General features: G+C 39.8%; 1 protein-coding gene across 4 annotated transcripts in view; it reads right to left on the bottom strand.

Moving 5' to 3' along the window:
* Positions 1-9337: 9337 nt before the first annotated feature.
* LOC100881222 (2-acylglycerol O-acyltransferase 2-like) overlaps positions 9338-27041 on the bottom strand; it is a 175033-nt gene continuing 157329 nt past the window's right edge. For all 4 annotated transcript variants that reach the window (XM_076540778.1, XM_076540776.1, XM_076540777.1 and 1 more), the window contains 3 exons: positions 18768-18954; positions 16407-16597; positions 9338-9710 (listed from right to left, as the gene is read on the bottom strand). In XM_076540778.1, coding sequence (XP_076396893.1) covers positions 9553-9710; positions 16407-16597; positions 18768-18954 — 536 coding nt within the window. In that variant the 3' untranslated portion in view covers positions 9338-9552. The remainder of the gene's footprint in view (positions 9711-16406; positions 16598-18767; positions 18955-27041) is intronic.

Here is a 27041-nt window from a genome sequence, read left to right on the forward strand (position 1 = left end):
TTTCGATTACTAAAGTGATTTCTAGCACGAGTTCGATCGTTAATTCTAAAATCCCATTATTAAGTGGTCGGCGAAAGTGGTCCTTCGTCGTGAAGTCGAAGTTACCTAACCTAGACGCCGACGTGGCTGCCCGAGCGTGGAGCCCGTTATTCCTGAGGCTGCTTCCCTGCGAGAGCTATCAACTAAGGACAATTCGGTAAATCAGGAGGAAATTATTTCCGATAAAGGTGGGCTGGTGGAGTCTACCGCTACTAGGAGTTTGGTGAGTCATTCGCTTTCCATCAATCACTCTCCCGCAGGTGACTTCAGGTTTATTCATTCATCGGTTGGGGAATCGGTCTCCCCAACCCCCGTTGTTCGGGATAAATCCCGAACCATCGAACCATCCAAACCGCGCTCTCGTTCTCTCGCTCCCACCTCTTGCGTGTCTCTCTTTGTTTTGAAGCGTACTACGCGGTGAGGGGGGCGGAGAGCGAGACGAGCTAGCTCGCGAAAGATCGCGAAAGCCCGCTCTACGCGAACCTTCGCGGTCGGTGACATCTATTTTGTAAATATTGCGTCGAGAAGGTTCGTACTTCGAGAACTATCGACCTCGTTAGATTTATATACACGCCGAATTCTCGAAAAGAGTCAGTGTATGTTTGGAATCTATCAGCTGTTCAATCGCTAGCGCTCAATCGACGTCATTGTAATTTTGCGGCCCTTTTAATAAAATCTGACCTAAGCGAACTTTTCTCGTGGTGACTTACACCCTCGCAACTCCCTCCTTTACGACGCGAACGCATCGGACACGATCCGGACCTTTTGCTCTCTTAGCGTAACGAGATTGAACCGGAGAAATCAAACTTTCGGCAATCGAGTCGCACACCGTGTAATTCATCCATGCAAAACTCATCCTCGTCCGACAGCTCTGCTGATTCGCAGCTTCGTGCTAAGTCGATTAAATTAATCGACATGCCGGCTAGCCTTCAGGCGAGTGGTACCCCCTCCAAGGAGGAGTTGAGTCGAATTCTCCTCGCGAATCGCGAGAAATTCCCCATCTTGGCCGCTGCGAGCGGCGTTTCATCTAAATTCGAAAACCCCAACCGCGTGGCCCCCGTTAATTCATCAAACAAAATGGACGCCATCCCATGCGTCCCTACAAGTAACCGTTTCAGCGTTCTCGCTGACGCATTCGATTGTTTGGAGGCGGACACCAGCTCTCCCTTGCAGAATTCGTCCTCGGCCGGTACTAGTACCGGCGGTTGTTCTAATACCGACACTGATAAACTGGTGGTGGAACCCAACAGTCACTCGCGCCGAACCTCGGAGAAGGTTCCACCAATCTATGTCTCCCATTTTTTTTGCTCAGCCCCGGTTTTCGAGAAGCAACTCATCGACTTATGCGGCAAAACCTTCAAACTTAAGTTGCTCAAAGAAGGGATCCGATCCAATTCGATAATCTCGACTCTCATAAAAAAATGATTAACTTCCTTAAAGAGAACAATAAGAATTTCTTTACTTTTACAAGGAACAGCGAGAAGTTTCTTAGCGTTGTCCTTCGTGGTCTCCCTGCCACTCCTACGGACGCTGTCCTGTCCGAAATCAAGAACTCCGGCTTGTTGCCAACCTCCATATCACAGATTGGCAAGTCGACTTCCAAGCCAATCTTCCGTGTCAACTTCCCTGCCGGTACTAGTCTCTCTCAAGTCAATAACATTGGCTTCCTGTCTTCAACCAGAGTCTATTGGGTCAGATATTATTTCAATAAGAACCATACTCAGTGTTTCCGCTGCCAGGCCTTCGGGCACTCAGCGTCAAAGTGCAACATGCCCCCGAGGTGTGTTAAATGTGGTGCCAAACATCACACTGCGGATTGCTCCAAGACGCCTAATACCCCTGCGAAGTGCGCGAACTGCGGCGGGCAGCACACAGCCAACTACTCCGGCTGCCCCTCGCTACTGGATTATCTTAGTCGTCGAGACTCCAAGAGGTCCAAGCCTCTTGCCCCTCCGTCGGCGATTGACTTTCCGAGCCTCAAAAACCGGCAAAATCTGAGCAGTTTGGCCTCCCCTCCTAGCCGTCCCGCCAGGCCATCCCGCCCCATGGGTCCTCTTTCGTCTGAGGAGCCCGCGCCTCGTGCGTTGTCATACGCTGATGCTGCTAGGTCTGGGCCACTGCCCCGTATTCAGTCGGCTCCTTCCGACGAGGGGGCTAAGCTCAATGAATTAATGAGCGAGTTCCAGGCCCTTCATTCACTGGTAGATGTTGATTTAATGTTATCGACCGTCAAAACCCTCAATGCTCGCCTTCGTGGCTGTAATTCTGATGCACAAAAGTTTCAAGTCTTTATCTCAGTTCTTGGTAGCTTAAAATAAAATCTATGGCTTCCTTCCCCAACATTCTTCTATGGAATATCAGGTCCTTCAAAAGGAACAGAAATGAGCTTCTCCTTCTCATCTCGAAGGAACAACCTGATATTGTGCTGATCACAGAAACTTTTCTGTCTCCCACTGATGTCGTCAGCATCCCAGGCTTTTCCATGGTTAGACAGGATAGAATCTCTGGCACTGGAGGCGGGGTTGCTGTTCTTCTTAATAAAAATCTCGCTCACTTCGTGATCAACACGAATAGAGTTGATGGTTTGAGTTCTGCGCTGTTAAACTGAGGCATCCAAAATTCTATGTGGGGGTAGCCTACGTCCTACCCTCCACCACTCTCTCTCCCTCCCATTTGGATAATTTGACCAGTATTGGTTCTCCATTTGTCATTGGCGGTGACTTTAATGCCAAGCACCGCCATTGGAATAATTCCAGGGCCAACCCCAGCGGGAAAATATTTTATCAGCACTTCTCCAACAACAACTACGACGTGATTTTCCCAGATCACTTCACCAGGTCGGTCCCTGGAGTGAGCCCCTCCACCTTAGACATCTTTCTGATAGACTCGGACCTTTCATTCATATGTGACACCCGTGACCCGGGTCCCTCTGACCACTCTCCGGTGGTCCTTGCTGCATCTACGGAGAGCCCCTCCCGTGGGATTGATGTCGAGATTGATTGGGAGAAGTATCGATCTCTGACGGGCAACTTTAATATGCGTTCTGCCTTCGCTGGTCCGCGGGATATCGATGATGTTGTCCGGAGCATAGTCACCCTGTTGCATTCCGCTAGAAAGGCTGCCACTCTCAAAATTGACACATCTCGCACTCGACACGCGTTTCTTCAAAATGATCCTTATCTCCTCTCGCTCATCAGGAAAAGGAGGCATCTTAGAAAGTACGCCCAGCGTTTTGGATCCTCCTTTTTACATCCGTTTGTTCGCGACCTCACTGCTTCCATCAGAAGACAAATTTCATATCTTACACATAAGGACTGGATTAATAAACTGGGTTCCTTCCAAAAACCTGACCCTACCTTTTGGCCTGTCTATAAATTTCTTGCCGGTAAATCTACAAGTACTCCGCTTCCTTTCTTGAGTAGGGGTGGCCAGCTTATTTCTAGTGCGCCTGAAAAAGCTAAGATTCTCGCGGACCAGTTTGAGTCAGTCTACATCGAGGCTAGCGCTGCTAGCTCTCCCCTTCAATCAACATCATCTAAGCATCATCTACATGGAGGTGATGAAGCGGGCTAAGGAGGAAGTAGATCTGCAGGCCCTGTGAATTGGCAGCATCAAGGTAGGGAAAGTTGTCACCGGGGACTGCGTAGTCGAGGTCCCCGGCGAGGGAAGGGCCGAGAAGGCCACCGAACCAGTAAACCACCTCGGCGAAGTGTTCGATGGCGAGAAGGTCAGAGTCGTGCAGCCTGTCATATGTGGCAACGTGGGGCTGACGCGGTTCGACGACTCCGTCACCGCGGCTGAGGTGGCGGCGGCGCACAGTAGGCCAAAACGGCAAATTAGCTGTTCATTTGTCAAAAATTCGATTTTCCTAGATCGATATGAAACGAGCATATATTGCTTACTAAATACCTGTCGAATTCAAAACCGATGAAATTAATGAAATTCATTAAAAATTGTAGTCATAACAAGCATTCAAAGATCAGACTTTTATGAATGCTATTTTTCACCGAAAAATTTACTCTTTTTTATATTGATGCCCTGACAAAAGTATTAAACATTTTTGCAAAATTTTTTTTTCTTTAATAAACAGCATATGTTTATATTGAGAATACACATGCCATGACAAATTATTAGCTGTAGTTTATTTACAAAATAATTCTCAATGAACTAAAGATTATTTTCATAGTTGTTCATTTTTAGCAAGGGATATCTTTAAAAGTTCAAAGAGTTGCGTGCTCTATCATAGTGCAAAATTTTTAGCAGGATTTCCTTATTTTAATCCGAAAGGAATCATGTCCCCCCTCGTCCCACCGCAGAAATTATTATTGTTTGAAGCGTCGCGTGACACACGCTTCAGCAATACGTAGGTATATATTGTGTATTTAGTCGAATAGACATTACAATATTTTATTATATATTCTGTAAGTATATTAATTAATTCATTCGACTTTATTTCAAGAATATGTAATGGCAACATTTAACTTATATGTAGCAGAGTACGACTGGTTTTATATGCCATTAATTTGCACAAAATATTATTGCATGGTGCAGATATAATACAAAGTGCTGGCTTGCCCATTGGAAACCAGCTTGGAAACCTTCATTGGAAACCTTTTTGTTTTCTGAAGAAGCAATGGAGACACGAAACAAAGATTTCTGAGATATTAGAAGAGACCACACACGAAAATTTTCGCAATTAGAAACATTGACGGACCTTTTTCAGACTTTATTATATACGTCCAATATTTTAATATCTTCAATTTCGGCAGAAAACAGAAAAATTTCTAAAACACTTTCGCGTTTTAATATTTTCAAGGATGAAATAGAAAAATTAATGTTACAAGAAGACCTACAAGACGATGACGACGATGATACATAAATAATAATAAATAAATTTTATTTTTATTCATAAAAATTGTTTCCATGTTAAACTTACGTTTACGTTAATAAAAATTATGCTTATAAACTGAACTCCACATTAAGAGTATAGTGTATTCACTAACTTTTTGAAATATAACGTTTATTTTTGTTTTATTTTTAATTTTTTCGGCAAGAAAATAATCCGGTGTGATTAAATGTAATAATAATACTTGTTTTAAATGCTGGGACGACACAGCGGCCGCTATACTTTCGTTTCAAGTCTTTAAATAACGCTACAATTGACCGTGAACAGCTAATTCGTCGTTCTGGCCCACTGTGCGGCGGTGGCTCGGCTCTCTGGTTGCCCCTTCACCCAGGTGAACATGGGTGACATTAAGAGGAGTCTCTACAGCCTGGGAGCTGTGTGGGTGAGATGCCTCCTGGGCGCCGTCAGAAGACTAGCCACGGAGGGGACTATGAAGATAGGCTGGTCGCTGGCCAAAGTGGAAGTAGTGGAGGGGGGAGGGGGGCAAGGGGTGCGCCCCAGCCCCAAAAACCATACGGAAGAAGGCTAAGGCGGCACCGGCGGCCATCCACAAGACAGAGCAGGAACCGAGACAGCCCACCCCAACACCAACCAAGGAAGTGGAGGAAAAGGCTATGGCCGAAGAGGGAACCCTAATGAGGGCTGAAATGGACACCACCTTGTAGGACGGGGCAAAAAGCCCCAATTCCACAACGCGATTTGAATCACTCGGCCAGGGCGCAGGATATGTTCCTGCATACCCTAGCCGAGTGGGGATCGTGTACAGGGGTCGTCGCGGAGCTGTACCGAATCCCTGCCAGTAATACTAACTACGTGGATGAGGACGGGTCCGTGGCGATCGTACACGTCCCGCGTACACAATGCAAAATCTCAGGCCCGAGAAGCCTTCTTTGGGTCCCTGAGAAATGACCCGTGGGCGCGCCCATACAAAATGGTCATGGGCAAACTCAGACCATGGACGCCCCCGGTCACGGAGGGACTCGGTCCCGAGATCCTGGAGGCCGGTCCAATTTGTCTGGACCAAGGACCACAGGGTCACCGAAGAGGTGCTCGCCAGGGCAGCTAAATGCATGACGGCCCGGAGTGCAGGGTCTGGGGGAAGGCCTTGCGCGTTCTCGGCCCCCGGCTGCAGCGGCTGTTCGACAGTTGCTTGCGGTCGGGGCGCTTTCCGTCCCAGTGGAAGTGGAGAAGGATGGTCCTGCTCCAGAAGGAGAGGAAGCCCGCGACGAGTCCATCTTCGTACCGACCAATAGTGTTGCTCGACGAGGTGGACAAGCTGTTTGAAAGAATAATAGCGGACCGCCTCGTTGGGCACTTAAAGTGGAATGGTTCGGACCTCGCGCCATGTCAGTACGGCGTCCGGGATGGGCGTAGCACGATTGATGCAGTGCATCGTGTGCATCCTCGCGGAGGCGGCAACCTCAAAGGGGGGAATCGCGCTGGGTGTCAGTCTTGACATCAAGAACGCGTTTAACTCCCTACCCTAAGAGAGGATAAGGGTGGCCCTCAAATACCACGAGGTGCCTCCTTACCTTTTTTTTGTTTGTGGAAGAGAGAAATCCTTAATGGACACCTGGGAAGATGGTCCAGGTAGTGTGCGAATCTCGCTTCCGGTACGCACCTAGTGTGGGCGGTTTCGGCGCCCTTTCGCGATGGCTTTTGGGCCAGGTGGTCTCGTCAAGTTCCTCGGGGAGGTCTTTGCGCAAGCGCTCCAACCTCCAGCTTCATCCTGTCTTTGTTTTTTTACTAATCTTTCTTTTTTTAAATCATGGTAGTAAAATGAAAATGTCAGTAAAAAAAAATTCATTTCCATTTCTTCGAAGACAAATGGTTGGGGGTGGTGTAATGATTTGGGCTGGAATTTAAACGGAGTGGATACAAACGCAAAACAAATGTACATTTTCTTCAAGGAAAAATAAATTATCAAAAATATATAAATTTAATCTCAAAAAAAAAGTAATGAACACGCACTACGAATTACTACTGATAAATTTGTTTTTTAACATGGCAATGCTGCAATTCTCCGAATTAAAGTCGCAGAACAATTTTTTCAAAGAGAAATCGTATCGGTTTTACCGTTGCCCGCATGCTCCCTGGACCTGAATATTATTGAAAATAATTGGGGAGAACTAGCACGTGCTGTATATAAGAATGGAAAACAGTATGATAATATTAAACAATTAAAAGAAGCTATTAAGATACATTGGGATAATTTGCCACAAAATACAATTAAAATGTTATAGAAATCCTTACCAAAGCGAGTACTCGAAGTAATAGAAAATAAAGGCGGATTATTATTATTATCATATCATTATTAACTTTGTATTAATTGCAATGTAACTTTCTTTTTTATGAAAATATATGTATAAATTCTGTGAATGTGCTATCATTTCGCCGGCACTATTTGTATATTTCTTCTACTTGCTCAAAAACCTAGCAAGGTCAACCATATTTACTAAGAAGTTCCTTCTCTCTGTCATGTAACAATTAGAATGGTATGTATTACATTAAAAAATTCTAAGTAGTTTTCAAGAAATTAAAGATAGCACACATGTGCTATCATTTTGGCCGGGAGTGTAACATCCCTGGAGAAGAGTTTTTCTTTCCAACATGGCAATTTCATATTCGGAACAATTACCTACCAATAGTTTAGTTACCGACAGTATTAAACTATTACCGACATATATCAAACTTATGTATTTAATCTCGACGGTCGGTAACCAATGTATTTATATTTTTAATTTTAATCATTATTTTACGTTTCTAATTTAAAAGGAGTAATATTTTTCATTAAATCAATCAAAAGCTAAGTTAATTTATTTAAAAACAAAACTAATGTATTATTTTATAGCCATGGTAATAAATGTATAATTCTATAAGGAAAATTCCGCAATGCTATGTGTTTACGTGCCGCGAAGCTCGCCCCGAATTTCCTGGAATTCTCGCGTAGTCCTAGAGAAGGATAGAAATATATTTTACAATTGCGATATTATTAGTTATTAAAAACTATTAGCTAAACAAATCAGTTAATACATATCAAGCGTACTAATATTATGTTATTCGGAACTAAAGTCATATGTTAGTTTATTGCAGTATATATTGTAAATTATAATATTGTTCAATGGAATGTACTAGAAGCATCCTATGCTTATACATTTAGCTCCGATCCGTATAGAAGTCGTGCGTAGTACATAGAAGGTGATAGAAAATGCAATTTCATTAAAACACTATTAAATTACTATTTTTATATCAGGAATATAAATCATTATGTAGAATGCGATATTAATAATGTAATTAAATCGTTCGTTTGTATAATTAATGTCTAATTACGAATTTATACGACAATTATATATTTCGACGTTATGGGGGTTTTCCGGGAATTCGCCAGGCTGGCGAGTATAAAAGGCCGAGCGGAGCTCGCCAAAATCGCAGAACAGTTTTCGAAGTCGAGCCAGCTAGAAGTCTTCAGATAAGTATAACCGGAACAGTTTTCGCTGTGAAGAGCCGCAACGATTCTTAATACTTGACTGGTAAAGCGGGTATACGCCATTTGGATACCTGATTGTGGGGTCGTTCTAGTAGCTAGCCAACGCAGGCTCCCCATTCAAACGGTCTCGTATCTGAAACTCCGCTAGGAGAGTGCTATACTTGGCGCCAAGAAAGGCTAAGATATCGAAAGGATAGCTCTCAACTACTCATATTTGATTTTACATCGGATTGCTAACGCGCCATCAGATTCTCGGAACTCGCTCTGGGTCGTTTCGTAGCTAGCTAACGCAGGCTCCCCATTTGAGCGGCTTGGTCTCTGAAGCCCCTGTCTTTTGGGTGGCAGTTCAGTAATCACGATTTTATAATTAGAATCAATTGATTTGCTACCCTGTTAGACTTATACTGTTCATCCTATTCTGGTATCGTTGGGCCGTTCTAGTAGCTAGCGAACAGCAGGCTCCCCCTTCAAGTGGTCTTGCATCTGAAACTCTGTTAGGAGAATGCTATACTTAGCGTCAAGAAAGGCTAAGACATCAAAACGAGAGCTCTCAGCTACTCATATTTGATTTTTGGTCGGAATGCTAACGCGCCATCAGATTCTCGAAGTTCGCTCTGGGTAGTTTCGTAGCCAGCAAATAGCAGGCTCCCCATTTGAGCGACTTGGTCTCTGAAGCCCGTGTCTTTTGGGTGACAGTTCAGCAATTACGATTTCATAATTAGAGTCAATTTTGATTTGCTACCGTGTTAGACTTATGCTGTTCACCCGATTCTGGTATCGTTGAGTCATTCTAGTAGCTAGCGAACAGCAGGCTCCCAAATTAAGCGATCTGGTGTTGGCTGTCGGTGTTCGTTTTGACAAAAAGGGTCATGGACAATTAGTTGTCGAGATAAATTAAAAAAGAGTAACTGTTCCGAGGAAAATTCATTACATTCAAACAAATTTTGGAATTTTAATTAATAAAAGAATAATGTTCTGTCATTAGCGTAATTTCCGTAGTCGACTACACCGCGTTTAATTTATTTGAGTACATAATTCACCGTTGCCGGGCGCTAAAGAACTGACGACAATTGTTCGCTGAAATATTATTAAAACGTAATTTTTACTACAGATGTTGTAACTACACGAACTCGAGGTGTTTCGAATCTGCATCAGGTAGGTATTTATACTTGTGGGTTTCAAATAACTCCGTTAGTTTTTCGACGAACTGTTTGTGGTACTCGTTGATCTGTTCCTTTGTAGGATGTGATATTTTTGGTATCTCTATTGGACTGCCAACTGAAAAATGGAGAATAAGACTTGTAAAAATCTTCTACAAGAGATCATTTCTGTTCTTAACGTTACCTACCTGAACCTGGCACCCGACTTTCAAAAATTTTATTTCTTTCAATTGCATCGTATTTAGCATCGTTTGTACCCGTTTGTACCACCTTTGTTTTCGTTTGTACCCCAAGGGGTGAAAAGTTACTAGGGGGTGAAAAATACCCCAGCACCCCACTTTAACATTTTTTAATTCTTTCAAAGCCATCATAAAAAGGGACGTCCGTAGAGGTTTGTACCACCCTCACTTTCGTTTGTACCCCAAGGGGTGCGTTTATACCGCGTTTTGAAAGTACGTCCAAGGGGTAACTTCGCCATTTTTTGAGATATTCCAAATCTTCTTGCGGGTGGTGATTCCTAGTCGTTTGTACCCGTTTGTACCACCCTCACATTTGTTTGTACCCCAAGGGGTGCGTTTGTACCGCCTTTCGGAACTACCCCCAAGGGGTAACTTCGCCATTTTTTGAGATATTCCAAATCTCCTTGCGGGTGCTGATTCCTATTCGTCTCTAGAGGTTTGTACCACCTTTACTTTCGTTTGTACCTCAAAGGGTTCGTTTGTACCGCCTTTTGAAAAAAATCCCCTAGAGGTAACTTCGTCAATTTTGGGAATTTTTTAAATCTTCTTGGGGGTGCTGTTTCCTCTTCGTCTCTAGAGGTTTGTACCACCTTTACTTTCGTTTGTACCTCAAAGGGTTCGTTTGTACCGCGTTTTGAAAAAAATTCCCCTAGAGGTAACTTCGTCAATTTTTGGAATTTTTCAAATCTTCTTGGGGGTGCTGTTTCCTATTCGTCTCTAGAGGTTTGTACCACCTTTACTTTCGTTTGTACCTCAAAGGGTTCGTTTGTACCGCCTTTTGAAAAAAATTCCCCTAGAGGTAACTTCGTCAATTTTGGGAATTTTTCAAAACTTCTTGGGGGTGCTGTTTCGTCTTCGCTTGCAGAGGTTTGTACCACTTTTACTATCATATATTTATTTGTAATTTCGATTGTTGAACGTACATCGATGACTTTACTACAATATGGTATTGCAAGTAAATATAACACAAATTACATCCTGCTTGGTGTCATTTTCATCAGAGATACGAGGCAAATACGATAGTAAAAGTTCCATTGACGGAAAACCAAAAATAAAGAATTTTGAGTTTTGAATTTAATTGTCAGAACACGCGTGAGTCTTTTAATTTTTGCCGGACGCTTCAACCGTCTGCCTCTCTTTCTTTTCCATTCGCTTTCCGTTTTTATGTTAAAAACTTTATTCACTCGTTACACATACAATTGTTAACGTAATTATATCATGTTTGGTGTCATGTTAATCAGGAAAGCTAGATAAATACGACAGTAAAAATTTTATGAAAAATTAGTAAGAAATAAGAAAATTGCGTTCATTTCCTTTTCTTGCATTAGTATGTGTCACCGATATTTGATTCTCGTTGTTTCGGCGACTGAATGTGATTTATTCTTGACTGATTCCGAGGAGGATTCCACCAGTAGTGGGGATAAAATTTTTACTCTTACGTTAGAGATCTTTTTCACATTTACGGAGAGAATAGTGTATAGTATTAATTCGTAATAAGCAATTCGCTCGGGTCTGGCGAGTTGCTTGTTACGAATCACGTATACTATTCGGCTTGCCTTTGTTCCCAAGCGCGACGACGCGACGGTAGCGGTAAACTATAAAGTAATCGGTCGAGCAGAGATGTTATTCTTTAGACAAGGACAGAATATAACATTCTTTCCCTTTTTAATACAAGTAAGATTTTTTGAATGGAACATGTCTATGTATAATATACCGGATTCGTAACAAACAAATGGTCAGACCCGAGCAAGTGGCTTATTACGAATCAATGTAGAATTAGTTGAATGGACGACAGAATCGCTATGCATCAGAGTGAGAAAACAATATATATATTCTGTCCTCTTTCCACTAAACTGTTCGGTTGACCGTGAAAATTTATGACTTCTTCGGTTTCGCGGACCTCTCACTCTTTCTCGGATCTCTCACTCAGCAGCCGACTTTAAACAAACAAGAGGGGATAGAAATTTGCTTGTTACGAATCACAAAACTGTTGCTTGTTACGAATCAATACTGTATAATGATTAGAGGTCGATGCACTTTTTTTGAAAATCGTCAAAGTGCAGATCCATAAGATAATTATTGTAAAGTTAAGAAGGTTTGAAATATTGAACATTTTTTAAATAGTTTTTACTCGGGTGGTTTGCACGTTGAGCCCAAGGTTAACGTAGTTGTTATTTTCTGATTCCGAATGTAATTTAAAAAAGCCGAGGCGATTCTCAGATTTATTACTGCTACGGTAATTTATAGAAGGCCGAGTGCCGAACGGTCAACCCTGTAACGGTTTGGGCCTGATGACCGTTGGCGGAGATATTGAGGACTTCCCAGTTTCAGAAAGTCACCCCCTTTTCCATTCTTCGTTTTCTTCCCACTTTTTCGTTGTACCGAGAGAATATATATTTTGCATTCTATTCAATGACATTTGTTTTGCAACACTTCGCTTGTGAATAAAATATTGAACTTTATTATTTATTATTAAAAATTAGACACTGCCTCGCTCTCCACTTCACTACCTCCTATAGTTTTGAATGATTTAGTTTACAGAAAGTATTGTGCTTCGTAATCAATGACTTGTCATGGTGCTGCGTAGCGCGTGAAAAGCGGTTAGGATATTCTAGAAGGATCTGGTCACAGAGTGGGGAGAATAAAGAGACCGCATGGCACTTAACCCAGAACCTTCACCGAATACCCATCGCTGATAATTAAAAAAATAGTATATCTAACATGCATACGTCCCGCTTTGGTCGTTGCATTTATACAAATTTTAAATTTTCTAACAGTATAGCAGATTGAAAAAACAGCCATATAAAATTGAATTAGACGAACAATAACAGGAATATTCTATACAGAAGATAAGTTATAAATTTTGTCCGCAATGCCCACATATGCAAAGTACTGTGCAGCGCGTTGATGCGTCATAAACAAAAGGTACCACTCATCGCAATAAAGATGTTATTTCATTTTTTAACCGACTTCGAAAAAGGGGGAGGTTACTCAATTCGATCAGTATATTTTTTTTTTTGTTTAAGTTAATGTAGTCAATGAAGAAGTATACAAAATATAAACGAAACGTGATGTGATTAGAAACGTTTTAATATTTTTAATTCGTTGTTAAATTAATAATATAATTTACGCGTTAATTTAATTGCTATATTTTATTGATTTATATGAACGGAGCGATCATGACCATCGCGCTAGCCACCTCTTTAATCTTCTTTATACAGTAATTTAATTCTCAGTGTAATGTAGGTCGGAACCTAAACCTTACACTGTGTAAACAGCAGACATGAAAATCGAAATTCGACAGCTCTTTATTACCCGCCGCGGCTTGTCTTTGCCGGCGTTAACAAAAGCGAGCCGCCGCGCCACCGACTCGCCAAACTAACAGAAAAAGCCGGCGAGACATTTAAATGCTTGTCGATGTTTTAACAGTCTTTCCAGAAGCAATACAGGAATTGATTCGGAAAGACGTCGGGGGAAAAGGGACACATTGCGAAGTGAAAATTCATTCGCTGTTTTCAAGCCGGTCTGTGGGGAATTTGTATTCTTCGTTGCAAAGTCAAAAATCACTTACGGATCCTGAATCGACATGTTAGAGCAATCCGTTCTTTAATGAATGATAAATATTATCCAAATTATGCCATGTTTGGTCTCAATTTAATTGAAAAACCCTCACAAAAATGTTACACAAGTTAGCAGTCAAAAAATGTAAAAATTAAAAAATTCTATTTCTATATTACGAACATTTATTTATATCAGAAACATTTATAATTTTTCTATACATTAGAAAAAATTATATTGCTATATCAGATTGCGTCAAAGGCAAAGCGGTGAATACAGTGTTGCATTTGATTGACTCGAGCGAGACTAACATAAGCGCAGCAATAACGCAAGGCATAGGCGCAGAAAGAGATGTTTTGCGTACTGTGAGAGGGAAACAAGAGCAGCACTCTGAGACGAATTACTGTATGTAGTACACTATTTTCTCCATAGGTATGAAAATTTCGAGTCTGAAATTTCACAATTATAGAATAGGTATTGCATTTTTTATAGTGTACTGAACGTAGAAAAGATTAGCGATACAAAAAAAGTGTGCAGCCTTCTAAATTAAAAAGTTATAATTCTATGTCTTCGGTTTTTCGTAAATGACACTTTTACTATCGCATTTGTTTCGTTTCTCTCATGAAATAATACCACACACGATATAATTACAATCATAATTACTTGAGTAGTGAGTCGTTAGGAGCAATTCATAACTCTGCCGTATACGCGAATTTAGTCTTAAGTATAAAAGTCCGATTCATAGTTTACTAGAGAAGTAATTATGATTAGAATTTATTGTGTTTGGTGCCATTTCAAACAAGAAAGTTCCATAAAATTCCCATAAAATTTATAAAAATAAAAGTTCTATAATAAAATAATAAGAAATAAAATTGCGATATTTTCCCTTGCTTGCATTATTATGTGTCTCACCGATACTCAATGTTCGTCGGCTTTGTAAACGATCGGATATAGCCTTTGACTGTTTATTAACTTTTACTCTTACGACAAAGATGTTTTCCACATTTACGAACCCCATACTGTATATCTACAATGTCGCAGTTAACACTATGGTATTTTTTGAACAGTGGATATAGACGAACCCTTTGAGGTACAAACGAAAGTAAAGGTGGTACAAACCTCCACAGGCGAATAGGAAACAGCACCCCCAAGAAGATTTAAAAAATTCCCAAAATTGACGAAGTTACCTCTAGGGGATTTTTTTCAAAATGCGGTACAAACGAACCCTTTGAGGTACAAACGAAAGTAAAGGTGGTACAAACCTCCACAGGCGAATAGGAAACAGCACCCCCAAGAAGATTTGAAAAATTCCAAAAATTGACGAAGTTACCTCTAGGGGAATTTTTTTCAAAACGCGGTACAAACGAACCCTTTCAGGTACAAACGAAAGTAAAGGTGGTACAAACCTCTAGAGACGAAGAGGAAACAGCACCCCCAACAAGATTTGAAAAATTCCAAAAATTAACGAAGTTACCTCTAGGGGAATTTTTTTCAAAAGGCGGTACAAACGAACCCTTTGAGGTACAAACGAAAGTAAAGGTGGTACAAACCTCTAGAGACGAATAGGAAACAGCACCCCCAAGAAGATTTAAAAAATTCCCAAAATTGACGAAGTTACCTCTAGGGGATTTTTTTCAAAACGCGGTACAAACGAACCCTTTGAGGTACAAACGAAAGTAAAGGTGGTACAAACCTCCACAGGCGAATAGGAAACAGCACCCCCAAGAAGATTTGAAAAATTCCAAAAATTGACGAAGTTACCTCTAGGGGAATTTTTTTCAAAACGCGGTACAAACGAACCCTTTCAGGTACAAACGAAAGTAAAGGTGGTACAAACCTCTAGAGACGAAGAGGAAACAGCACCCCCAACAAGATTTGAAAAATTCCAAAAATTAACGAAGTTACCTCTAGGGGAATTTTTTTCAAAAGGCGGTACAAACGAACCCTTTGAGGTACAAACGAAAGTAAAGGTGGTACAAACCTCTAGAGACGAATAGGAAACAGCACCCCCAAGAAGATTTAAAAAATTCCCAAAATTGACGAAGTTACCTCTAGGGGATTTTTTTCAAAACGCGGTACAAACGAACCCTTTGAGGTACAAACGAAAGTAAAGGTGGTACAAACCTCTAGAGACGAAGAGGAAACAGCACCCCCAAGAAGATTTGAAAAATTCCCAAAATTGACGAAGTTACCTCTAGGGGATTTTTTTCAAAACGCGGTACTAACGAACCCTTTGAGGTACAAACGAAAGTAAAGGTGGTACAAACCTCTAGAGACGAATAGGAATCAGCACCCGTAAGGAGATTTGGAATATCTCAAAAAATGGCGAAGTTACCCCTTGGGGGTAGTTCCGAAAGGCGGTACAAACGCACCCCTTGGGGTACAAACAAATGTGAGGGTGGTACAAACGGGTACAAACGACTAGGAATCACCACCCGCAAGAAGATTTGGAATATCTCAAAAAATGGCGAAGTTACCCCTTGGACGTACTTTCAAAACGCGGTATAAACGCACCCCTTGGGGTACAAACGAAAGTGAGGGTGGTACAAACCTCTACGGACGTCCCTTTTTATGATGGCTTTGAAAGAATTAAAAAATGTTAAAGTGGGGTGCTGGGGTATTTTTCACCCCCTAGTAACTTTTCACCCCTTGGGGTACAAACGAAAACAAAGGTGGTACAAACGGGTACAAACGATGCTAAATACGATGCAATTGAAAGAAATAAAATTTTTGAAAGTCGGGTGCTAAGTTCAGGTAGGTCTTAACGTTTCATAAATGAAGGCATTATTTGTGTTCAGTTTTAAAATGAAAAATAGACAATACACACTAATCTTTGAGTAGTTTTGTGTATCACGTCAATTGCATTTAATAACAATTATTATTCTACATAAGCATTTCGATTGCAATAGGTATTAACAAATCCAATTGGCTTCCTCAAATAAAAGGCACAAAATTTAATCAATATTATTATGCACGTAAAATATATAATTTGTTCAGAATGATTAAGAGATATTTACCAACGGTAGTTATAGGCACCCGATGCGGAACAAAACCATAAGAATACTGGAACAATCCACGACCCTTCAGAATCACAGGTACGCATCCCAATTTTTTACGACAATATTGCTGAACCAACGCTAAACAGGGATTTTTCACCTGGTCGAATATATCCGTTTCTCTGAACGAAAAGGACGGTACCAATGGTGTCCTAAAGAAACACCGAAAGAAAAAGTTCATTGTCGTTTATTGACGAGTATTATATGAATAGTTCCATTTACGAGCATCTTCATCGGTCAGATAGAATACTAACGTTTATTTTAAGATTATTCTTATCACGTTACGTCCGACGAATTTTGAATGTATTTTTACATTTGGATTACTGGTAGTAATTGCAAATATTCTAATAAAACTGCTATCATTATTCACGTCTTAGGCACGCCACCCTACTATAATACAATCATATTTATGTTTTGATTTGCGCTTTTTTGCCTCCTCAACATTTTGTAAGAGTACATATTAACAAATCTCACATATGTACATTACATGTAAAAAAGTAGAAACATTTGGAAATATTTACATATTTTGTGGAATTTCTAAAAAATCGAATTATCAAAAATATAATATATATGTTAATATATATGTTTCATGCTTTTGAGAAAAATTATGGCTGTACTTCCAAATGTCTCCCATCGATTTCAGTACTGAAACTTTGGTCACAGTATAAGAAAGCACAGTAGGTTCACTCTGCCCAAAAGTGGCCTAATATTTGTCACTCGCGCATGACCGAATCGCACAACCAGCAACATGGCGGTTGTGAATAGCTGGTAATAGCGCATGTGCCCGTTATTATTGTTACCTACTTTTTCAAATAAATGAATAAGTATATATATAAAGTGTGAAGCAAAATGGTATTGTATAAAAGGCTGTCAAAGTGCAACGAGTGAAAAACATGGAATAAAAGAAACTTTGTTTAGATTCCCGAAAGATGTAAAAAGGTTAGTTTATTATGTTACTTATCTTGTATTTATTATAGCTTTTAAGGGAGAGTGCATGAATTTATTATTTATTCATTATATTAATTAATTAATATTCTTAAATATTTTTAGGTATACATCAATAAACTAAAATTAAGAAAGAAAAAGAAGAATTCAGCATCTAAATCACATTATGACTGATGGATCAAGGATGGATACACAATTGTCAATATTATGATTATCAGATTATATTTTTCTAACGTCGTTTATAACGACGTAGGAAGCATGTATTTATTAATTATTGTATATAATAATTGTATTCTTATACAATGATTTTGATGAAATTGTATTTTAATTAAAAATAAATTAATACATATGTACAACAAAATAAACACAAAGGTGTTAATTATTTGTAAATATACACAATAACTTTCTTCCCATCAACTGAGTTATTACTCTAAAGTCTTATTTTCTTTTAAAATATTTAGTAAAATTCTTTCTTTCTGTTTGTGTCTTTCAAATTAGAGCCCGCGCACATCAGCAACATGGTGATCTTTTAGTCATGAGATCAAAGGTGCCGACACGGAGTGAACCTATTGTGCCTTCTTATACTGTGCTTTGGTTGCATATTCAAGTTTCCATGAGCATTCCATATTCGTTGTCAAAATCAATAGATCTCTTATGGTTCGCCAGATGTTCACACTTCAAGTTCATTCCAATATTAATATAATCCTTTTCTTCAAAAAATACATAAAATATCGCGCTCGCCGCCAGGTGTTCACTCGCTACCCACTAAGCACAAAGCATAGTAAAATCGGCATCACGCTCAGCACGTTAATGGCGTTAGGTTATATTAAGTCATGTTTTGATATGTGTATTTCGCTTTTGCATTAATGATTCAATGAACTATAATATGAGCAGCTCAAGCATTAAAATACGAATAGCTAGCAAAGCATTAGAGACACGTTGATTTTGACAAAGGATATGGAATGCCCATGGAAAGTAGTATACGCAATAAAAACTTCAACACTGAATTCCATGGAAGTCTATCGGAAGTGTATCCAAAATTATAATTTAATGCCAATTTCCTCGCATAGAGAACAGCATTATCCGTCTCACATTGCAGTGCTGTATCCTTTACAATTTCAGCGTAAAATTCAGCCGTGCCTAAGAGGTTAATTGATACTGGCCTTTGCATAAATATCGTAATTGTGCATCAAAAGTTATTTCCTAACAAATGATATTTATAGCTCAATCATGTAAAGATATTTGCTATTTCGTCAAGGTTATTGTAAATATTATTTTAAAGTCAGTAATCGATTACGCATGATAACTATTTAGAATTTAATTACACACGGAATTTAATTGTTCCACTCAATTCAAAGAGACCGCAAATAATCTAACCCATGTTTCAGTGCCACTCTCACAAATCCTTTTCTTTGGTTTACGATAATACGATTTGTTCCTGGCGAACATTCCAATGCTTCCCCTGCTCCACCGACGATGAGAGCAGTTAATCTTCCAGTGAATGGCGGCTCAGGTTTCGTCGACAACTGATAGTCCAGGCTTTCTTCACTGCTGCTGACGAAACCTATATTATAATGAAATTAAAATATATCTGCAGGATTTAACGAATAAGTATAATTAAAATTCAATGAGTTAACTATAACTTTATTATGAACAAATAAAAGTGTTAGATATATAAATATACACTAACGATTATTTTTTTAACACACTTAATCCTTAGATGTGTTTAATAAAAGTCAGTAGATTTTACGTAAATCGATTTTTTCTTTTACGTTTTACGGCTTTTCGATTGAAGGGTGGTGAAGGATAGTGCAAGTTTTCCAAATATATTCAGCAATACATATACTGTCCAGAGTACGAGAGAAAACTAGCGGGACGGGAACGGAGCTAGAGAGACGAAAAGAGCATCGCAGTGGTTAGATTGTAACGTTGCCGTCTTTTGTCACACGCATTTTCGGTAATAACGCGCTATTTGTCGAGGCGCACACACAATAATCGGTCGCATGACGCGGAGAATGGGTCAGATATATGTAGAACAAACGAGATAGAACGAGCAATACGTTGAGCGGCATTCCATTGTCGTAGTGTTCAAAAGTTTTACGCATTGCGTAAGAGGAAAAAGATAGAGTTTTTTAACATACAGTAGCAATATCTGTTTCTATACCTATGTAAAACCACACCATTACGGATGAACGGTGGGAGCTACGCGTGAGTCGAAAAGTGGAGATTAGGTGGTCCTAGCGGCCTATCCTCTTTGTCCCGTTCCCGTCCCGCTAATTTTCTCTCATACTCTGGACAGTACATGTAATGATATCATGAGAGTTACATGAAATCACGATTTTTAATTTAAGCGATTACTCTTATAACGAAAGCGATATTAGATCAAATTCTTCGTATTATTTTCACGAAATATACAGTGGAGGAGAAAATTATTCGTACTGTAGCGGCTAGCCATAAATTTGTAAATTTGCAAATAACATCGAACGTGCAAACGTCTAGCGCGGTTTATGACATGGACGACAGCGGAGCTGTTTTTGAGAAACCGTTTCCCCAAGGGTCTTCATCGAAAGATCAATCGATCATTGGTTGGCCGAGTAGCTGACCTAGAGCCCAGGGAAATTCCGCTGCGTTGCCACCTTCGCCAGTAAACGCTACCCCCGTCAAATCGTACTCCGGCCTCAAGGAAGCGTGCTTCCGGCATGAGAGAGAGGTCGTACGATTTGGCGGGATTTAAGTTTCTATAATTGGTTAATCCCACCTTGTCAGGGGTTGGCCTAAAAGATTATGAAGTGTTAAAAGAAGAAGCTCGAGCGCAAGAATTTCACATACATAGTCAAAAAAGTCTTGCAAGTTTCGAAAAGAAATAACGACGTGCGCTCCTAATAAAGTTACACCGAAAACACAACTTACTGTGTTAGTAATTTATTCACGCTCACCTACTCCTAAAGTACATTATGATTTATGTTGATAAATACAACAGATGCGATAACATCAGGACATTCTGATCAATGTAACCATACATTAGATGATGTTATGTCAGTATAGTCAGTAGTAATCGTGGCGAGTACACTTTGACACTAATATTTGCAATATGGGGAGAAAACGCAAAGAACCAACATTCGAAGAAAAAAAAATTGTTATATGGTTACATCAAGAAGGTAAATCATATAAGAATATATTAGAAACACTAAAAAGAAGTCGATCGATTATACAAAGTTATAAACAAGTGTAATAAAAAGAAGGAATATTGCGGAATAAAAATAGAGTCGGAAGACCCCGAAAATTAACTACAAGAGAAAACCGTAAAGTTGTCCGAACTTTTCAAGAAAAACCAGATACCAGTGCATTTCAAATTGCATCACACCTTAAAGAATATGCGCTAAAAGAAATTCACCCTAAAACAGTACCAAAAGTGATCGATATGGGGCCGGATATAACAGTAAGGTTGCGAGGAAAAAACCACTCATAAGTAAGTAAACAAGAAAAGAGACTAGAATTTGCGGAACAATACGTAAATGCTAGAGACGACTTCTGGAAAAACATAGTGTGACGTGGTATTTTATACCCGTCACAAAGAGCCTCCTCGGGAGACCGGACAGGTCATAGGTCGTTGGCAGAAACCGTCTAGAGAGAGAACGAAGCGCGTGTTATATCGTACGAACGAAATCTGCCGCTATATTATTTTGTATGTACCGCCGGAGAATGACATTACCAGCAACGAGGGAACGACGTTACGTCGAGGGAACGCACCGCTACTCTGCCGCTATTCCGCTTGGACCCTCCGATAGATCAAGAGAGGCTGCGGAGTAAGAGGAGAGAGGCCGGCGAGAGAACGACGCACGCCGAAAGAAAGTGCCGATACCCTGTCGCTTCCCCGCTAGGGCCCTACGATAGAGGAAGAGAGACTGTGGAGCCAGAGGAGGTCCTGCCGAAGAAGACTTCGCTAGAATTCGGAGACTCCGGCCGAGGGTGGGGAAAGGTTACGAGGTATCCTGATACATACCGGCGCAAGGGTTCACGGATCCTTATTCTGTATTTGGTACTTGCCTAGCGTTCCAAATTATCCTAAGAGTTGTTTATCGTTTCGTGAAGAAAAAGTCATCCCGAACCATTGCGCCCCGTGTCTGGACACCTTGGTAAGCCCCCTCATTTACCGCTATCTATGTAAAAGAGCGCGAAATCGAGATTACCATACCGCGGGTTGTCGTCCACCTAGCTTGCCATTCACGGGCAGGTTCTGTAAAGTATGACCGGAGTGGCTTTGTATCGTAGAGAAATTAGTTTAAGTTAGAAGAGTAATTCCGGGGGCCCCTGTCCGTAACGGTCGAGGATCCCGACGTTCGGATTTTTCGCGTCGTCGAGAGATCGCTTCTCGATCTCTCGAATCGCCACTCGACTGGATCACTGATAGTTTAGAATAATTGTGTCTCGTCGCGTTCCATCGAGTTTCGTCGCGTCTTGTCGCATTACGTCCCGTCCGGATAATTGCGTCGCGTTTTGTTAAGTATTTGCGTTGCGTTTAGAAACTTCGTTGCGTTGCGTACCGTTCCGGGAATCGAGGATAAATCAAAGATTGTATTCCGCTTAGGAACTGGCAATTATCGTTCCGTGGTTAAAATCTCGCGGAGATCGTACCTCGGCCTTCCGTCGAGCACGATACGATTAACTTGAATTCCGATACTGGATCACCCTGTACGTCTAGGTTAATTATATTTAAAATAAACACCGCTGTTTTAACAAATACCGCTGAATTGAGATTTTTCGCGGATTGTCCTGAATCATTTTCTCTCGTCCGCCTCCGCGTCTAGCTCCTTTACCCTTGAAGAATCCCGCCACTCTACCATTCCGTTCGGTTACTGAGCTACCGAGCCGTTCCGCCGCCGATTCGAGTCTTCCGCGTTTTCCCGGAGTTGACATAACCGATTTTCCTATCTTTCCGCTTTAGGATCTCGTTTCGCGTCAAAGTTCCTTATCGCGACGCTAAGAATCGTCTGGCGCCCAATTATAAAATAAATTAAAGCGATATTGAACGGATTCGAATCGGACGCCAAAGTGCTACTCGTCCGCAAATCCGCGGAGGCGCCGCGATGGTCATAGTCGCGGGCAAGGTCAGGAAAGGCCATTCGAGAATTCCCGGGCGAAACGGGGTCGCGGGCAACAAACGAGCTAGTCACGAAATACCGCATAACAAATTATTAATCGTAGTAAAAAATATGGCGGAATGCTAATACTAAATTGGTTTTCAAAAATATGCAACTGATGACGAAACACAGAGATGGAAATCTGATGTATTGCTTCTTCTTATGGCGGCAATTCAGTAATAGTAGATAAAATAATGGATAAATATTTATGTTTAAATATTTTAAAAGAAAATTGACACAATAGTGCACATAAATTGGAATGAATTAGATTTATGAATTAAATGAGTTTCTTTCTTAGCAGGACTGTGACGCGAAACATACAGCCTACATGTATTGTGCGTTAGTGGTTGTTAATACCAATAGTCCCCACAGGTTAGCAACAATGGATTTTGGATGAAACCACAGGTTCTTCCACAATTGCTTAACTTAAATCATATCGAACATATATGGATGAAACTAGAAAAAATGTGCGAAAATATGATATAACGTCGAAAGAACACTTGGAAGAAATATTAAAAAGACAATGGTATAATATAGAACTTGACTTCGTTAAAAGTTTGGTGTTGCCAATGCCCGATATATTATGTGAAATGATTTGCCGGAAAGGTTATTATACGAAATATTAATTTATAAAATTTATGTTAAAGTAATTGTACGCCAAATCGATCACTTTTGGAAGTCACCATCTCCGATTTTGCACTAATCGAAATATGTTGTAGTCCATGTGAAATTAGGGGGGGTTTAAGTCATCATTTTGCCGGTTTCGAATTTTTTAATGAATGACAAGCTGTCAAAGTTTGCAATTTTTGCCCATTTTGGCGAAAATGGCGTCCACTTAGGAATTTTTTTCTCAAAAAGTACTGAACTGATTGAGCTAAATTTTTTTTGTTTTATTCGTGAAGGTTTGGGTTATTTTAAAATATTTTTTTTAACTTTGTCAATTTGTTATAAAATGTTGAAAAATTTAAACAAATTCTTTTTTTGCGTTTTTCTCAATGAGGGGCGTAAAGGGTTAAAACTTAAAAAAAATATGTTCGTATTCTTTGAAGCTTCCCCTTTAAAATGAGCCCTTCAGAACGATGGAGCCTCGAAAATTAACGTCTCTACAAGCTGGAAAAGGACACGGGGTACCCTGGTTTCAGGTAGGTGACTCGTGTGCTTAACTATTATGATCGGTTTTTTTATACCACCGGTCTCAAAACAATACATCGATTAATAAATAATACATCTTGCAATAACTGATTCTTTTCTTTGAATTACTCATCGCTCATAATGTGTAATGTGTACATGGCGAGGAACTTTCGTAAACGAATTGATGTGTAAAAAAGGTGGATATTTTTAACGTTTCAATACTAAGGACTGGACAATCGTGGTGCTTGTGTGATTGTGTGTTTGTTTAGTGTGGGTTCCGAAAATTGTACTATTATTATACGGAAGACATCAAATATGACAGTCACCCTTTTTACTTGACAATCCCATAGAGCGGGTATTGGTATACTCTTGTGGATTTTAGCGAATAAGTAGGTTTCTTGTCATACGACGATATACTTCAAAATTAATGAAGAATTTTCGCATCGTAAATTCACTCATGAAGTATGCGTTCAAGTATTCTTTAATTTTATGTCGTTAAACAAATAGTCATTTTTTTTAATTATCTAAAAAAACTGCGCTTTATCTTTACCTTTATTTTCACTTAATCCATACAATTAGTTTCGTTAATAAATTTATACTTATTAATAGTTGTGAATTTTATAACTACTTACCGGCTGACATATTACCGATGATGGTAACTATGTTACCGATATCGCGCGATTTGTTTGTTCACGACCAGGGTCAACCGTCACGCTTGCACTCGTCGCTCTCGCATCTGAGTGCGCGCTATTCTCGCGCTCTGATTGGTCAGTGTTTTTCATTAATAATTCAAAAAGTAAGCTTTAACCAGCATTTTGGTAAAGGAAAAAGTTGTTCAGAATTACCCCAGCTACCACCCCCTAAAATTATGCCCACCAGTAGCCGAACACCCTGTATACTTAATAACATATGTTGGAGTACGGTCTAATTTATGGCAGGGACTAAGGGTTTCGAGGGGTGACGAAAAGCAGTTTTCTTGGGACTCTTAGTTTCGCCTTGGGTCCAACTTTCACCCACTCTGGTTTTCGTCTTCCCCTTCCCCAGGGAAGCGCGCTAAAGGCGCACTGGAAGGGAAAGTTACAAGGAAGCGAATATTTTTCAGTCAGTTAGTTCAGCAAAAATCATCGACCAGATTAGTTGGTCAAAATTAGTCAGTCAACCGGATCAGTCGGTTAAATTACTTAGTTTTCAGTTAGTCAACCGGATTAGTCGGTTAAGATTACTTAAATCAGGCTACACAAACAGATTGTAGTTAATACTTTACACGCACACAGCTACACACGTATACACGACACCACACACTAAATACAAATAAATCGTGATCTAAGAATTATGTTGCATCGCCTTAGAGTGCGATGCAGCTATTGTTTCATATATTTACAAGGCAATAGACCGAGGATCTCGAACTGACCGTACAGGCAATAAGTTTATGAAGCCATTGACCATTTTTCGTTAGTAAAAAATACCTTCGCGTCGGTACCCAAGTTTACTGCTTGGGACCAGCATGTTTAATTTCCTATTCCGTTATTTTCAATCATCGTCGTCAGGGTCAGAGTGCTTTTTCACCTTATTACCTGCTACGGGTTTTTCCCAAATCGCGGAATCCCGCGTGCGTCACCCCTTGGTCGCGGCTACTTCCAGGGGTGACCATTTCTTGTACGAGGAAGGTGACCATTTCTTACGAGGGCGGTCACCTCTCAAAAATCAACGACCAATGGACATACACATCCCCTTCCAAATTACCGATTCCGAGGTAACGTGGACAACCACTTTGACGAAAGATGACAGAACACGATAATATCTTAACCTTCACATATCGAAATCACGAAAAGATCTCAGTAACACAACGAACAACACGTAGCTAAAACACGAAAAGAACAATATAATATCACGAACACATCTAACTCACTTGTATTTCGAATAGAATAAACACTTGGAAATACGAACGAATCGACTAAGATCTCAAACTACGAACGTTATAACACGAACCTTAATCGAAACATCACACCACGAACTATCAGTTAAAATCAGGCTCAGAGCTCGTTAACCCATTGACTGCCAGCTACGAGATATCTCGTAGTAAGCATGTGTATCATAAAATAATTTTTAGAAAAAAAATACACCGACTTCGAAATGCACTAAAAAGTATAAAATAATTTCTATTTCCTAATGAAGTAATTTCTATTTCATTCAATCATACAATTACGTAACAGATATGAATGAAACCTATTTACTCGTTAGGTATTATATTAAATACATTTCAACCTTTTCGGAGGCAGCGCAAAATTAAATAACATATTCAAAATAATCTTTTAATTTTGCGCTGCCTCCGAAAAGGTTGAATGTATTTAATATAATACCTAACGAGTAAATAGGTTTCATTCATATCTGTTACGTAATTGTATGATTGAATGAAATAGAAATTACTTCATTAGGAAATAGAAATTATTTTATACTTTTTAGTGCATTTCGAAGTTGGTGTATTTTTTTTCTGAAAATTATTTTATTTCACGCTTTTTATCGGCCGGCAAGACGTGTTTGTAGAAACAGTAGAAAATCGGCGACTACATGTTGACTCATACACCACCAGAGACACGGAGGCATACGTAGTATTCAATATATTAGTAACAATAGTTTTTCGCTAATAACTCGAAAACTAAAGCTTCCCCTTAATTGTGGATAAGGAAAAAGTTGTTCAGAATCGTGTCCCTGATAACATATTAAAAGGACATGAAAATCGTCCAAAGTTGATTTCAAAACTTTTCAACAATTTTTCGCTAATATCTCGAAAACTAAACCTTTCCGCGAAATTTGTATATGAACAAAATTGTTCAGAATCATGTCCGTGATAAGATATTAAAAGCGCACTAAAATCGAGAAAACTTTATTTCAAAAGTTGCCGGTTTTTTGCAATAACAATACTTTGCAATTAAAAAATGAAAAATTTTTTGATAATGGTACCAATGGGGAGTCAGAACCTAACAGATGCAAAAGGTTTCGTTCCGATCGGTCCATCCAGCTAGGCGTAATCGGCGGGCACACATAGAAAAAAAAAAAAAAAAAAAAAATATATATATATACTGATCGAATTGAGTAACCTCCTCCTTTTTCGAAGTCGGTTAAAAACTGCCAGCAACGAGATATCTCGTAGTGCGTGGCAATAGTGCGTGGCTCGTAAGTGGCAACCAGCACAGGAATTTTATTCAGTGACGCCAGCTACGAGTTATCTCGTAGTGTTTTTTTTTTTTCAATAAAAATTACTGTAAATGCTATTACAATATTATATCAGTAACTTAATATAATTATATTTTGTAAAATTTCATGTATTCTTCAAAATAAAACCTTGGCACCTAGGGCAAGACGCTCTAAATATGTCTGG

The sequence above is a fragment of the Megachile rotundata genome, chromosome 16 (genome assembly GCF_050947335.1).
Source record: "Megachile rotundata isolate GNS110a chromosome 16, iyMegRotu1, whole genome shotgun sequence".
NCBI lineage: Eukaryota > Metazoa > Arthropoda > Insecta > Hymenoptera > Megachilidae > Megachile > Megachile rotundata.